At 32.8% G+C, this 17,545-nt stretch overlaps 1 protein-coding gene across 1 annotated transcript; it reads left to right on the top strand.

The window, feature by feature from the left end:
- Positions 1 to 10,964: 10,964 nt before the first annotated feature.
- On the top strand, positions 10,965 to 17,240 carry LOC132303423 (F-box only protein 6). Its single transcript, XM_059800664.1, has 2 exons — positions 10,965 to 11,257; positions 15,747 to 17,240. Exons 1-2 carry the CDS (start codon positions 11,118 to 11,120, stop codon positions 16,993 to 16,995), a joined length of 1,389 nt encoding a protein of 462 aa, XP_059656647.1. The 5' UTR covers positions 10,965 to 11,117; the 3' UTR covers positions 16,996 to 17,240.
- Positions 17,241 to 17,545: the final 305 nt, after the last annotated feature.

Genomic DNA, 17,545 nt, shown 5'->3' with positions numbered 1-17,545 from the left:
TCAACTAAAGTGATAGCCAATCAATGAATAGGTTCAACTCTTGAAGATTAACTTCTGTCCATTTAGAACCGGTAGCCACTTCATGAAGAAATCTTCTCTTGCCATTTTGAACCAGTAGCCGTTTTTTATACTGGTTCAAGACTACGTTTTCTGATCTGTTTTAATTTCCTTACTGGTTTTGGATTCTACAAAAAGTAATTTTTTGTAGGACAAATTATTTGGGTCTATATATAACTCTAATCAGATTTTAGAGTGTAGAGAAAAGTGAGAAGAAAAAAAAGAGAGGATCATCATATATGTTGTATGATTGATTAATTTGTGCCAACATAAGAGAAAGTAATTGAGAGAGCTTGAGAGAAAATTATTCATTGTAATTCTTCATCTTTTTCATAGTGAAATTTGTTTGGTGCGCTCCATGGACATAATCCTAAGATTTGGGTGAACCAAGTATACCTTGTGTTCTTGTGCGTGATTAATTTTTTTTTATTCGTCGTGATTGATTGTGTTTATTCCTCGAACAACATTGTTACTTGTGTTCTGCTACAACAACTGGTCTCAGAGGATCCCGCTAATTTTGCAAAACAACTCCAACAACTATTACGGGTGGGTACTTGTCCATTTACTAAAAAACTTAAACTATTAAATAATACTACATACTTACTCATTTATATTAATTTCATTTTCTATTCAAATTTGACGTGGGACAAGTACCTTTATAACAATAGGCCATAAGAATATTTTGATCTATACGAAATCCTCTAATTAGATGGTAGAAAATTATAATAAAAGATTTACAGTAATACAGATTATGGATAAAATGTGGCTTTAAAAGTAACTCATACTAAATAGTACTTTGTTTGTCTCAAAAAAATAAAAAATATTCACCTTTTATTTTTGACCATTCCAAAATAAATATCCCAACTGAAAACGTAAAAGTATTATTATTATTATTATTTTTTAATATTACCAATTTAACCTTCTTAAATTATTTTTGATAACGAACCCATTATGGATAAATTTACTAATTAATTTGTTATCAATATAATAAAAAAACAAAAACCATGTTTTCACTGTATACTTATATTTAATTACCTATTTCTTTACATTCTTAAAATGTCGCTTTGAAGTGGTAGACGGGAAAATAATTGTCTTTTTGTGGCAGGTGTAGGGTTTAAGATTTGGCAATTTAAGATAAGCACACTTAGAGATCCACTACATGAAAATGATGGTAGCTTTTCAAATGGAAAACATACATACGCGGCCGCCAAATATGACGTATAACCCTACTATATAAACAATGTTAAAAAACTATCCGAAAAGGAAGTACATTTTGTCAATGAAAGTAATACTATTCATTAACGTCTCGAGAAGAGGGGCAGAAAAATAAAAAATTATAAAATAAAAAATTCTTCTTTGTTTAATTTTTAAAAAATTAATTTACAAAAATTCAATTATAAAAAATTATATTTTAAGAGAACTATATTTTATTATTCTTTAAAAGTTATTTTTTAAATTATTAAGAACTGTTTTAAGAGTTACAAATCAAACAAGTTATTTATTTTAAATTAATAAACATCAATTCATATAGTATGATTTGTATGAAAATCAAAGAGATTGAGTGGTCGAATCTTATTAGGAACAACATTGTTGGATTTATTTGAACTTTTGGCAAGAAAGAAAAAAAAAATATATATATATATATATATATATATATATATATATATATATATATATATATATTGTTTTTTGTTTTTCTGTTTGTCGTGGAAAGACTTGTTTTTTAACCTTATAAAACTAATGTTGACCTTTGGTGCTTCATGCCGAAACAATACATACATACATATATATATATATATATTGATTTGTAACACACACCCGACACACTCACAATCACGTATACTGATAAGTATCACACACCCAACACACTCACAATCACACCCAACCAACACTTAATATAACGACACACATTCATGGCAAAAGTCCAATATGGTATCATTATAGTTTGACCTTTCTTTATCATGGAAAGTGGGCTTTAGTTCTTGGGCCAAACTGAAAGATCAAAAGACCATATAAGAAGAGAGTCTAGCCCACTAAGGAGGTCCATCAAATTCTCACCGAGCCTTCCTGATCAGGCCTTGTATCCATCAACAACATGGGCCTGGAATAGGTCGACCTTCAGTTGCTAGTTCCGCCCCAAAACTAATCGGTCCATGGCCAACAGGCCCTGAACCTTTGAACCACCCATGGAGGAGTCATGGGTCCACCAATAACCCTCCGTAGTTCTTGCAAGTATAACTTAAAAAAAGAAGTTTTGTTATGGCATCGATAATTGCTTTCATTTATTTATTTATCTTTTTCCCTCCCTGTTGATACTCGCACAACCCCCCTTCCTCCCCTTCAAAGAATTGTTTACGCGTAAGAGGAGTGAAATCTTATTAGACCTGATACTTCCTGAGGCACCAAAGCCAAGTTCTTATCCACTTGAGTCAACCCCTTTCACCCTTTAAATTTGTTTCTAATTTTAGTCACAGCCCAGTAAATCTCACAGAAATTAGCTCGCATTGAATGTTACACAATTCGCTAAAAATAAAAGGACATCCAACTCATATGAAATTTTACAACTAGAATCAATAAAAAATAATAATAATAATAATAACAAAAATTTAAAATTGGGTTTGATTAATTGATCAAAAGTGTGCATAGTGCACCAATAAATGTTTAGTGTCAAACATGAAAATGCGAGTTTAAATTTTTTTTTATTTAATATAAAACTTCTCGTATACATAAAATGGAAGAACGATAGTGAATTATGAAATACTGAATAAAACCCTGCACCACCATTATCCACACACGGCAGAGCGCGCAAAAAAAAAAACAAAAAAAAGTGTGTCATGACTCATGAGAGGGTGGTATTTTTCTGTCAAATATAAAGGAAGCCCACATTTTTGGTTGTTCAACTTTATTAAGACTTGGTCTGAGTTTTTTAATTGAATTTTGCAAGTACCACCCCCTTTATAATTAGCCCCATCTTCTTTTTCTTTCATGCATACCAAAAGACGATGCTTCCTCACACCAATGCCAAAATTATGTACTTGTCAAACTAATATTTGTATTGTCCTTGCTAAATAGTGTCATGTCAAGCTAATCCCTACGCAATGCAACAACATTTTTCTTTTGTTGTACGAGTATTTATTTTTTATACCGAAAGTCTTGACACAATGTTAGAATTCTAGCTCTTTCAGTGTAGTATTTCGTTGATGGCTCCTCCCTCTTGTAGCCGCCTGTGCAAAGAGGGGCCTTCTTCGCCCTCCACCTAAGCTGTATGGGAAAGGCCCAAAACAAATACTAAGCAACCATAAAAATCCATGGGTGAGTATACACCTCTTTCTGTAGGTAAGATATACAAGGTATAATTTTTATTTGTAATAGGAGTCGAAAAAGAAAATAAAAAATATATTTATACTCTTTCCATTCTAAAATTGTTACTCTTAGGGGGGAAAAAATAAAAAAGATTTTTTTTTTCTAGGCAAAAAAAAAAAAAACTAGCCAATAGTAGGACAATAGTCCGATTTCACACACTGAAGTACAAGTAAGATGAAGATAGTGATGGAAGAACATGGGCTGCAGCGTATGTTGTATAACCGACTATTAGGCAAGTGAGACAATAAAAATGAACAAATAAAAAAAAGAAATATGGGATGAAAAGAGTATACATTTTGACGATTAATTTAATGGCTATAAAAAGGGCAATAAAGTTGTTGTGAATTTTAAATAATATATTAAATAAATAAAAAAAGAGGAAAAAAAAAAAAAATCTTTGAATCATGAACCTAAATGCTAGGCAATAAAGTAAGTGAAGAATGAGATTCAAAAAAGAGAGAGAGAAAAAGCAAAAAGACACGAGGAGTAAACGAATGCACACGTAAAAGAGGGATCGATGATGATGATGATTATTATTATGAGCCATCATAACATTTACCCATTAAAAGCTTCTCTTCCCTAGACTTTGAAATCATTACCCACCGCAAACCCATCTCTTGGTTTTGGCAAACCTAATCATTCATTTAACCCTTCTCTCTTACCTTAACTTTACTCTCTCTCTCTCTCTCTCTCTCTCTCTCTCTATATATATATATAGGCATACACACATCACTACACGCACATATAATCATTACTCTCTCCTCTCACCAAACTGCACAATCTCTATAAAAAATGTTCATAATGTGTATCTATTTATAAAATTTCAAAGTATTTATATTTTCACTTTAATTTAAATGTTTTGAAATATTTATATTTCACCTTTTTGAATAATGTTATACAAAAAATGATTGACTTTTGCAGCCACACTAATATATGAAGTACAACAAGAATTTTTATCAGTATTTGAAATTAAACGTTGTTTTTTTTTATTTATTTTTATTTTTATTATAGTGATAGTAAATGAATTATCAAATTATTTATTATAAGTCCAGGTAGATATGATAGTGTATTTTTTATAAGTTTAACATAAGAAGGTTAAATTAATAATATTACCAAAACTAGTACTTCAACTTTTCAAACATAACATTTATTTTGGGACATAAAAAATAGAAAGATTGACATTTTTTTTTTTTTGGGCAAAGCAAGTATTTAATTCAAGAGTAACAAGAGAGTCCAAAATATGAATCATCTCAATAATTTTATGTTAATATAAAGTGATATTATGATGACGTAAGACGTATAAATGATATCATAATAATATCAGCGCCCGCCTATATAAATTAATTAGAATTGTCCGACTTTTAAATTCTAAAATATTATTCTTATTTTAGTGATATAGTACCTCTGAACTCCCAATTGTTGGATCAATTATCAACTGAGCTCCACCTCCATATTCAATGGTTGGTAGACCTAAGAGTATAGTACTCCAGAAGTATTCTAGAATTTTTCTTGTATGTCAATCATTAATCACTAACATTCGTGTACAAAAAGTATAATATGCATATGTATTAAGTTTAAAAGTTATTTGCAAAATATCTCTTGTACTATACAAGTTCTTATACGTTGCAGGATACATATATATTCCTCCTTTTGAATGAACAAATTGAAATTATTTCAATAATTTTAGGTAATAAGCTTCAGACATTTCTATAGACAACACAATTATTTGCATTAGCTTTTTCTATAGTGAAGAAAATAACAAATTTACTTATTAAAAATGAAAATAATATTTCTCTTTTTGAATAATTGGGACTTGGGAGTAGAGTGCTTTTGAAAAACAATTATATCATTTTTTTTTTTGTAAAAATAAAATAATAAATAGAATTGCAAATATTGTACAAAACGGAGTCTGAATCTAAGTCACATCAAGCGAAAACGGGAACGTGAGAGCGACAGAATTAAGTTATAAATAGTGAGAATTTGAGTCAAAATATGCGCGAAGCGTAAGAATAGAAACACGCTCAGAGCAGGAGAGCGACACCTGCTGAAAAAAATTGTGTGACTTAAGTCTGAATATTATTTTCATATAATCTTCTTATATACATACACTTTGAAACATTGAAGAAAAAAAAAGTGATAAATTTATTATTCCACGAATAGACTCTCAATTCAATTATAATTATCCAAAACCCAGAATTTTTTTTTTTTATAATTAAACTTATTACACTATTTCGATATTTTATTTTATTTATTTTGAGAAAAAACCCATTGCTTGGACATTTGGACACATTATTGTTAGGTTATCATGTCACGAGTCATCAATACCTTACTCATAAATCAATTGCACGGTTACATAATGCCCCATTGAGGCAGGGGGTTGGGAAGTCACTTTACCGGTTTCGTTATCATATATATCTATATATATATTAGATGTTTATACGTATATGTGTATACTATATATAGCGATACCAGTAACAATACTCGAGGGCAATTTAGGTATTTCACTCGGCTGAGGCATCAAGTAGGTACTTCCGTGATTCTAACAAAATCATGATAAGATGGGAATGTGGGGACAGAGTTGGGACAATCGTGCCGTGTGCGTGGAAATAAGAGAGAGAGAAGAGCCTGGAGAGATGTCATCTGAGCCGTCGATTCTGGTCAAGAAAGCTGGTTATGAAAGGAGGGTCGTTGAATGACTTGACCACATGAGTCCCGTTCACACACATGAAAAGGTTGGACCAGAAAATTCTACCCAGAGCATAGTTTCTGATTTGATTTTACCTTAATACCCCTCTGCACTTAAAAATTTGTCAACTTATAGTGGGGCCCATTTAAATGAGATCCAATGTGCCACAACCCATTCTATTATGTTTTCTGGTAAGTACGTATCCATATCAACACATATTGTCTATACTAAAATAGAGAAACAATATATACATATATGTGTGTGTGTATATATATATATATATATATATATATATATATATATATATATATCCTGTGTTCCATGGACCACGAAGCTATCTAGGGTTAATGCATTTTGCAATGGCTCTTCCATTTAAGTAAAAACCTAGCTAATGGCATGATTTTGAAATTTGTCCACTAGTTGCATCAAAATGGATATGTTTTTTCACCAATCATTTTGTATGTAGAGTCCACTAGTTGCATCTAAATGGATAGGTTTTGCATGTGATGTTTAGGGGTCACTTCATTAGCTTTGTAAGTCCCAACCAACACCTATGAAAAAAATTAGGATCTCGAACTTTTTTTCGCCTTTATCACTCCACCTACACATTGTTTCGGCACGTAAATTTCGGATATCCTCATTAAATTGGGGAGCATTATTGCAGTGAACTGCACGGATTGCATGTCCGTACCATTACGTAACTGTTGTTTGCTTTACACATTTTATATGTTTACGATTTTTAAAACGTGTAAGAAAAGATGTTTACGTTATCAACAATCTCTCTCATTCATGAAGTGATGTGAGATGTCACAACAGATCAAACCAATGATATACAAACACCTATCATTGTAAGAAATTTTGATATAATTATTTTAATCAATGGTTAGATAAAAATCGATACTGATATTTGACAGAGAATGAAGACGAAAAATGATTAATTCTTACAATTGATCGAGATGGAGGACAAGTGGAGTAAGTGAGTTAAGGATTGTAATTTAAGAGTCTATTTGGTTTGCGTTTTATTTTTGGTATTTTTGTTTTTGTTGAGTGTTATAGCAATAAATACTGAAAACTGTTTTGTTTCACACAGTGTCCAAAAATAGTGGCTAAAAATTGAAACACCAATTTAGTATTTTTATATGTTTCCAAAATGTAATGTATGGTACTGTAACGATGAAAAGTAATTTTTTTTATTTTATTTTAAAAAAAACTCTTAAATGACATTTTTAATCCAACTATTATATTTTTCAAACTTGCAACACTTTTTAACTACACATGTTTTCATTTTTTTTTCTTCCAAAAATCTTGTAATAAATGGACGTTACTAAATATGCTTTCGATTACTATTCAAAACACTCTACAACAAAATACTTATTCTGTTTCAGTTAAAACAAAACACCTACCAAACTGGCCCTAATGCAATTGGATAGAAGGGATGTATAAGACATTCTTAGAGAAGAGATGGTATATTTCTTTCTTTTTGTTCGATTGTATAGAAAAGAAGAGAATAAACTCATAATTTACCATATTCGTTAAAGAGATAAAGAAATAGAAAGTTTTAATTAATTTTATTATTATATCTAATAATATTTATAATATTATAATTTATAGAGAATAGTACTCTAATCTAATAATTGTATAATTTATGATAGTATTTAATTTAAAACTTTTATGATAGTATAACAAGTTTCTTGTTACGATAAAAATAAAAATAAAAATAATAAAAAAAATTTAATCAAAAGGAACATGCTTCATACCCAAGCATTACCTTCAAAATATTTATATTAGATATACTTGTAACCAAACAATCCGACTTTCAAATGAATAAGTGTATACTCACACACGCAAACGGTCAATGATCATGAATTAAGATGCATGTACTTTTGTACACTAGACCAGTGCATTTTAAATTAAAGACGTACATCCGGGACGTAACAATCATGCACATTTTTACGTTGGAGACATAATATTCGTGCGACATATTATTTTGAAATGTATCACTGTAATAATACTTTTATATGGTGTTGCATTTTTCAATTTAGTTACAAAACGGTATTAGATAATTTAGATCCAAATATGTCCGCTTTGAATCCTAATTACTACATCACTTGAAACATTTCCTCCATATATTTAATATTCTTAAATTATTCAAATTTTATGCCGAAATAAAAAATATTACAGTTGTCTTATTTTTATCAGATTCTAATTTTTAAGTTTGTCAAATATTTTATAATTTGACCAAATTTCTCATTCAATCTTTCACCCATTTTCAAAGTGTGTCGATTTTATTCTTAACAGGGGTCATATACAATCCAAGTCTCTATGCTTTATTCTGTAGTGAGTAGCAGTGGACACAAACAACACACTAACTCGAGTTCAACGCAATTATTTCGGAATATAATTTTGTTAAACTTTGATTAAATGTGTTGCAGTTTTGAGTCTCAAAATAACAGTGTTGAAACTTATATTGCAACACATTGTATCAAGGTTCAACACAATTATTTGGAGTAACACATTACATCCAGGATCAAAACAATTGTTCCAAGTCTTAAAATAGTCGTGTTTCAACCTCGAGTTAATGCGTTCCTCGGGTCTACAATTCCAAAAAGTTAGGGTCCATTTGATTCAAGTTTTATAAAACAATTCTCAAGAGATCAGAGGGAAGAATATTATTTTAAAAAATTATAAAACACAATTCTTTGAAAATAAATATTATTTAAATAAAATTTCAAAAAATTCTAAAAACTAATATCAATTAGACAAATTTATACAATTTTCTGAATTTCAGTTATCCAACCATTAGAAAGCTAAACCAAATATGCCTTACAATCCGAGATCAAAATCCTCTTTAGTGAGAGGGGAACATGCTGTTTGAATCCAATTAGTGAAGTTCGCCACCATAATTGGTAACTCACGTTAATATAATAGTCTGAAATGTACCTAAAAATTGACTTACACGCACATTTCACACCATTGTAACAATGCCGATTATCATTTATAATAACAAACTTCACCAATTAGATAGGACCGGGTTTCTCTCATTGAGAGGATTTTGATCTTAGTCACATAATTCTTTTCAATTGGGGGGGGCAACTCTTATGCTCTGCGCACACTCTCGCTTTTACTTTTACTCTATGTGACTTAGATTTTAGCACTTTCGCGTTCTTCCTCTAGCTCCCATTCCGTGCAACTTATATTTTGACGCTACAATCTGGACTCAATGACAAGACTTGCGTAAGGGTGACAATTTCCTCCGCCCCTGCCCCTAATGGGACTTAAGTAGCATGGATACGTATACGGGATACCAATACGACATATTACGGATACGTTGAAATGCCAAATTTTTAAAAAGTAGGACACTGGTACGACTTGGACACGACTATATATAAATATAAAACTTATTTATATACATATATTGAGTAATAGTATTATAAAACTTTAATTCATTTTAAATTTTATATTAAGAGTTGTAATGATTTTTATATCATATATACAATTATTCCACTACTTTGTCATAATAATGTTTTTATTTTAAATGAATAAATATTATTTAATATTTTGTTTGTGATCATATGTGTATAATGTTAATTTTTGTTAAAAAAAAAGTTGAACACTTTAGAATATGTTAATATTATTTTCAAGATTACTGGATATGCTCGCGTTAGAAATGTTTGAAAGTGTTGGTCTAAGTGTCTAAGAAGTATCACCGAGGTGTCCGAAAGTATTAGGAAAGTGTCCGAAAGAATGAAAAAATATTTTTATTTATGGACATGTATATAAAATGTTGTACATGTGTTGGACGAGTGTCGAACCGAAACGAGTATGATCTTTTGTAAAAGTGTTCGTATTTTATAGAATGAGACAGATTTAGTACACTGCTAAATGGAATAGAGAGCGGATAGAGGCATTGATATATAATAATAATAATAATAATAATAATAAGCCACTCACCTCTATTTATTTATTTACCATAGTTTAATTTTTTTATAAAATTAAATGAAAGAAGCAAGGCAGGTCAGTACTTTATTTGCCCCGCGGAGATAGGATGGTATATAGGGGCGGATCAAGTACATGCCCAGGGGCACTTCCCCCCGAGCTGGCCCCACCCACTCTACATATAATTTTTTTTTTTAATATATTTTATATGTATATATATGGAATTTTTTTTTTATATATATAATGTCCCTCTAAAATTATTAATTTTTAAGATTATTTCTTATTTTTCTATTTTTTCCTAATTTATTCTTCAAATTTCTTTACAAAAAAGTTAATTTTTCTTGTTAAATTAAATTTTAAGTTTTTCCTTTTTAAATTGTCATTTTTCTTACTTCTTTTTTTCTTTTTTCTTTTTTCTTTTTTCCTACTACTCCTTCAAATAAAATTTTTTTTTTTTTCTTTTCTTAACAATGTGCTCTCTAAACTAAAATCCCCTGATATACTTACAAATTAAAAACTTGAATTGTCCAAGAAAATAGAGTAGAATTTTATTCAATTCCGTTCCAAACCCGTCCGTTACTATCCCCATAGGTGCGTGGTGTTTTGGTAATTTGGTTGACAAATATGGGTTTAGGTGACCAACCAGGGCCGTGGTAAAACTCCCTAGTCCTAGTGAGTGCCGTCCTACGACAACTTGACAGCCTACGACAAACAAACGACAAACACACCATCTATTTATTTTATTCAATTTTGGAATATTTCCTTTCCAAAAATACTAAAATAATTAAAGGGCATTTTCGGGACTCTACTGGGAATGTAACAACATTCATTAGTAGGAGGTACAAAAGTTGCGTACCAGTCAATACTACTTATTATCGTATGGCCGTGGTGACGTGGAAAAAAGAAGAGTGGGTAACATTAACCAGAAGCAGTGAGACAACAACAACAATATAGAGAGAGAAAGTGTGTGCTTATATACCATATAGAGAGAGAAAGTGTAGAGGAGAGAGAGAAACACGGGGGGAGGGGGGAGGGAGGGGGCAGCACAGAGGAAGGAGAAGAAGCTGGCTGGGGCATGGAAGGGCTGGCCATGTTGAGGCAGCTCATCGGACAAGTTCAGGAGCTCTTGGAACTCTACGGTTCTTCACCTTATCACCACCATCTTCAAGCACTTCAACTACCACTACCACCACCGCCACCACAGCACCACCACAGGTCTCTATTTCTCTCTCTTGTTTCTCTCTCTCTATATATATGATGTTATATAGATCTGTGTGATTGTTTATGCTTCATTTGGAGGTGGGTTTTTGCTCTGAGCTTACATTTTCTTGTATCTTCAATTGGGTTCTTCTAGTTGTGGCGTCTTAGGTTTTCTAATTGGTTTGATTGACTATTTTTGCTTCAATTGGAGATGTTTTTTAGTCTGAGCTAAGATTTTCCTTGTTTCATGAATTGGGTTCTTCTAGTTATGCGCCTTAGGTTTTCTAATTGATTTGATTAATTGTTTGTTTGCACTTTCCATTTTTGGTGAGATGTTTCGTTTGAATTTGTGTGGTGCAATGTAGAGCCGACCCTAATTTAACAATCTCTCTCTCTTTATATATCTACATACTGTTATTGTGATAATACTAATTGTTCACATTTGATTTTTTAAGCTGAATTTGTTTCCTAATTGCATTTCCGGACAAATTCATCATTTATGTGATTTATTTTGTTGAATTTGAGCTTAATTCTATCTTGGTCTCGAAATATTGTCTTCTTATTCATAAATTTTGTTTTGGTGTACCTCATTTCTTCTTATTACCCATTTTTGTTTATTATATAGTACTATTATTCTTATATTTTTATTAGATTAAATTTGTTTCTATTATTTATTTATTTATTTTTCTGTTTCTGGAAGCATTTATATTTGATCTGGTGGTTGTTCTCCTTTATTTGTAAGCACTCACCTACTTTAGTTTGATGGAGATTTGCCTTTCTCTGTAAGCAGAGTCCAGACTCTGTGTGTTAATTGCTTTAAACCCCTCTCAAGTCTCAAGTCTTAAGTCTCACCCACCTGTGCTCACGAAAGGTTATATTATTAGGAGAACTATTGAAACGAAATAGAGCTTTGAACTACAGGTGGGTGCTCAATTTGGGCTGTGTAAAATACTGTTTGAACTTTTCATTGTTTCTGAAAATTTCTGTGTATGCATTGGGTTTGGAGTGAGTTGTCCTATAGATTTCATGTAAAAAATGAATGACGTTTCTGCATATACATGCCACACTTTCTGCTTAGATGGTTTCCTGATAGGTGATTTGATCATGTGCAATCGTGCGGATCCCAGAGGAGGTAAGTGAAAGCTCTGTAGTTACATTTGACATCCATATCTTACACATCTAGATTAAGCTTGCTCTAGCATCGTTTCCATCTCATAGTTTGGAGCATATTGGGCACATATATACGTGCAACACATTCACTGTGTCACATCTTCTGAATGCATGGAAATAATTGGAATAGTTTTTATTTATTTATTTTTATTTTTTTATTATTATTTTTAATGTAGGTAGAGTTAGGAAGGAAGGAAAAGGCTTGATTGTTGTTGTAGTTTGTTTTTTTTTTAGTTATAATAGGAAAATGAGAGGTTAATCTCTATCTAAGCCTGATTCTGCACTTTTAGGAGGAGGTCATATTGTTAGTTAACTAATTCACACAGATACTTGTCTCTATCAGTAAAGCTCCCTTCCTGCTTTACATAATCCAACTGATCAGAAATTTGAAAAATTAATTTTCATTTTTTTGGGCTTGCACATGTCTTGGTCACTGTATTGGTTTTGCATCATAATTTTTCATGGCCCAGAGTATGAGTTTGAATCCATTTAGAATGCTTTTTAAAGCTTCTTAAGCCCCCATATTCCTCTGATATAGGCAGAATTTTTCACAGATCAAATTCAAGTACATAGAAAACATTGAAGCAGCATGGATCACCATACTGAACATAGAGAATAGTCTGTGCGATCCATGTTTCACGGCTAGAGTATTTTACTTTGGTTCTGATAGGTTTTGTTTGAGCTCATGAAGATACCAGATGTGGCAAAAGATGTCACATGGTTAAAATTGGTATATGTTACCACCACTTCCCCTTAAGAGAAAGAAAAAAAAGAATAATGACCTTCCGACGCACACGAAGTCACTGTAACCACCAATGCAAGCCAACCAACCACATACACACCCACTATTCTCCTAAAGGGAGTTGAACCCTCAACCTTTCAATTAGGAGGAGGAGATACCATTTGAGCCAAATCTTGGCTGTAAGTAGCCACCGATTTTCAATACAAGAAATATTACCAAAAAAATTTTATAATTAGAAAATTTCTAAGTAATGCCAACTTGTGTAACTTTGTGGTTGGGTTGAATAAGTGTTGAACACGGATGTGTTCCAACATTATGGAAAACATCTTAATTGTTAAACATGGCTATGTGCCAAAAGCTTGTGGATGCAATTGAACATGGTTGGACTTTTCTTATAGTTGTTACAAAATATTTCTTATTCGTTAAAGTATATAGCTATAGGAAGAGTGAACTTAGAAGTTAGGGTTTTTTTTGAGTTTTATATTAGCTTGTGAACTAGGAAGCACAAACATGCCTAAGAGGGCAAAAAATCCGTCTCGGACATGGACACGCTAGACACGTGTCTGATTTTATTTATTTATTTTTTAATATTTGGACACGCCATGGCCATGGTGTCAGACATGCCATGGATATTTGGACACGCCGGGGACACGCCGTGATTTGTTTTTGATAAGTAAGCTTGGGGATTTTAAGAAAGTTTTAGAAAGAAAGCAAGGTTGAAGTGTAACTATGAGGAGTTATTTAACAGTTTTCAATAATATGATAGTCATTACATAATTACTTAAAAGTTATTTTATAAAATAATTATATAAAACAATCAGATTTTTATGCTTATATTTAGTTCAAATGTTCAAACTATTGCATATATATGTTTCTTTGTTTTTACCTCTCTCTATATTTTCTCTTTTTCCCATAAAGTACTCTTCTTCTTCTTTTTTTTTTTTTCATTATTAGGTTGATAGAAAATAATATTACTCTAAATTTTTTTAAAGTATAACATCATGTATATAAATATATATCTCTATTATTCGCCGTGCCCGTGTCCTAATTTTTTAGGATTTGACATGTCGCTGTGTCCATGTCGTGTCGTATCCGTATCCGTGCTTCTTAGCTTATGAATGTTGTGAGAAGATGTGGCTTTGCCTAACATGTTTCATTCGCTCTGGGACATGTATTGAACATAAAATAATATGCTAAAATTGTCGGGATTGATAGAGGATAAAAACAATTGAAGGTAGCTGTTTTTATTAATCTCTCTCTCTCTCTCTCTCTCTCTTCTAAGAATATTATTACTTAGATGATAGTACATTTTTTAAGAAATAAATTCAGAAATTTGGCAATTAAAGGAAGAAGTTGTTTCAGTCTGATGAATTTCCTAAAATGTGTTGTGCTTTATATCAAACCAACATGGTCTGAATCATTGTTGAACACGGTCGCCTCTACCCCCCACAAGATTCTTATGCTTTACATAGAACTAGAAAATATTCCTCTTTTGACTGAAGGGTCAATCTATGCCATTGCATCAGTAATCAACTCAAACTCCTGGTATCCACATATTGCATCAGAACTGGCACTTTTTGCAACTAATGGCTCCTGGTATATTGTGATCTTTAAAATTGCCAAATTAAAATTTTGGCATTGATTTATACTGTTTGGTACTGGACAAATACCCTAGTCATGTGTTAAGACCAGCCTAGCCCATAAGGTGCCTTGGATCTTTCTGGTAATGGAGTCTCTATTGATGGTTGAAGAAGCCTACTGGAACATTAAAAGGTTAAAAGGTTTTGCCATACTACTAGACAATTTTTTTCAAGTCTTCTTCAGGTGGAAGCATTACAATTCGTGTTATCAGATTAGGTATATTGCCAAATGTAATAGAAACACCACCAGTATATGGTTTTCCTGTTCATCATTACCTTGCTTCAATTCTCCGTCTTTTATTTGGAATTTGTTGTAAATTTGGCTCTAACAAATGCCCATAATGCTCATTCTTTTAAAAGTGGTGCTACATTCAATGAATGCTCTAACTGAAGCTTTCTCATCCGTACCACTATATTGCATCAAGTGGATAAGAAATGCTTCAGTTTTGCACTTCAGTTGAGCATTCGGTGCAAAAACAATTTTCCTAATTTTAAACCTACAAAATCTTAATCTCCAAGATCTTATTTTCCTGATCATCACTAGTGATTGAGACCACTGACCAGTATGCTTTTCCTACTACATAAAATGAATCCTAAAAATGATCACAACAATCCAACTGTATTACTTCTATTTATGTAAAGCTGTAAGGCATGGTTGATAGTGGGGAATCAAGTATGAGAAATGTGTAAACCTGCTATAGTTTTTTAGATATAGTGTTGAAGAAAGTCTAATAGTTTGTTTAAACCACCCTAAGAAATGTACCAATGACAATATTTTGGAGCATCTACTTTAAGTGATTTATAATTTGCAATGACTTGCCTCTTAATTAATTTACATTCACACAATTGGTCCCTGACATTTAAACCAAATTGTTTTGTGGTTATAGTTTAAAGTTATAACATTCCATCAATATGAAAATCTGACTGGGCTATTGGTTGCATTTTTTCGCAGATGGTGCCTCTTAGATCTTGATGATAGCTCTCTGGGAGATGGTTATTACAGTCTTATAAGAAGTGCTGGAAAACCAGGAAGCTTCAGGATGTTGGAACCTTGCAAGCCTCCACCTGCAAAGAAATCTCGAAAGGAGAGGAATCGAGGAAAATTACCCACTGCCACTAGTTTGACTGAGAATATGGAACAACATATTTGGAAAGAATTTCCAGAAGACCTTTATGAAGCTGTCATTGCTAGACTCCCCATTGCCACATTCTTCCAATTCCGGTCTGTTTGCCGGAAGTGGAATTCCTTGCTTACCTCCCACAGTTTCTCCGAACAATGTGCACAAATCCCACAGGCCCAACCCTGGTTTTACACTATCTCTCATGAGAATGTTAATACAGGAGCTATGTATGACCCTTCCTTGAAGAAATGGCACCACCCTACAATCCCTGATTTTCCAACAAAGTCAATTGTCTTGCTAGTCGCTTCGGCTGGGGGTCTTGTGTGCTTTCTTGACATTGGCCACACTAGTTTCTATGTTTGCAACCCTCTCACTCGGTCGTTTAGAGAGTTGCCAGCTAGGTCAGTAAAGGTCTGGTCCCGAGTTGCTGTGGGAATGACACTCAATGCGAAATCGACAAGTGGGGGCTATAAGATCCTCTGGGTTGGTTGTGATGGAGAGTTTGAAGTGTATAACTCCTTAAGTAACTCTTGGATTCGCCCAGGAAGTATGCCTTCAACTGTTAAGCTACCATTATCACTGAATTTCAGGTCGCAAGCGGTGTCCATTGATGGAACAATTTACTTCATGCGATCAGACCCTGATGGGATTGTGTCCTACAATATGGTTACTGGGTTTTGGAAGCAATTTCTAATCCCAGCTCCCCTACATCTGAGTGACCACACGCTTGCAGAATGCGAGGGGCGAATCATGCTTGTAGGGTTGCTGACGAAGAATGCTGCCACATGCGTGTGCATTTGGGAGTTACAGAAGATGACTCTCTTATGGAAGGAGGTTGACAGAATGCCAAACATCTGGTGCTTGGAGTTTTACGGAAAGCACGTTAGGATGACTTGCTTGGGTAACAAAGGTTTACTCATGTTATCGCTGAGGTCAAGGCAAACGAACCGGCTGGTTACCTACAATGTATTGACCGGGGAATGGCTGAAGGTTCCTGGGTGCATGCTGCCACACGGGAAGAAGCGACAATGGATAGCGTGCGGCACTGCATTCCATCCATGCCTGACTGCTTCAGCTTGACCCTTTTGTATATCCAGCAGCATTGCCACATCAAGTGCGTAGTTTCTCTCATTTGGTGTCGGTACTATCCTTAGTTGGCTGCAAGCTTTTGCCACCACTGTGTGTGCAGCCCAATTTTCGCTACTATGATGATGTACAAGATCCCTATGGGAGTATAATGATTATGGTTTACTCCATGTGTACAAACATCTAGATGTAAACTTTCATTTTAGATGAAGACTTCAAAAATGCTTATTTTGCAGTAAGATAGTTAAGAATCCTTCACTCTGATAACTCATGTTTAATGCTCTGTTCGGTAGGAATGAGAAAAATTAGATGGAGGGAAGAGAAGAAGGGATGGATGAGACATCTATAGAGAAGAGATTGCCTATTTCTTTTGTTTTTTTTTTGGATTGGTTAGAAGAGAGGAGAATAAATTCATAATCTACGATCTTCGTTGACAGGGAATGAAAGAGAGAGTTTTAATGGTTTTTACCATTATATTTAATAAAATTTATAATATTGTAAGTTACAGGGGATAGTATTATAATTTAAAACTTGTATAATTTAA

The sequence above is a fragment of the Cornus florida genome, unplaced genomic scaffold, assembly GCF_030987335.1.
Source record: "Cornus florida cultivar Cherokee Brave unplaced genomic scaffold, ASM3098733v1 CherokeeBrave_3.0.0_Hap2_Chr04, whole genome shotgun sequence".
In the NCBI taxonomy this organism is placed as follows: Eukaryota; Viridiplantae; Streptophyta; class Magnoliopsida; order Cornales; family Cornaceae; genus Cornus; species Cornus florida.
Note: the sequence above shows the minus strand (reverse complement) of the source record. Positions and strands in the feature narration are given on the sequence as shown.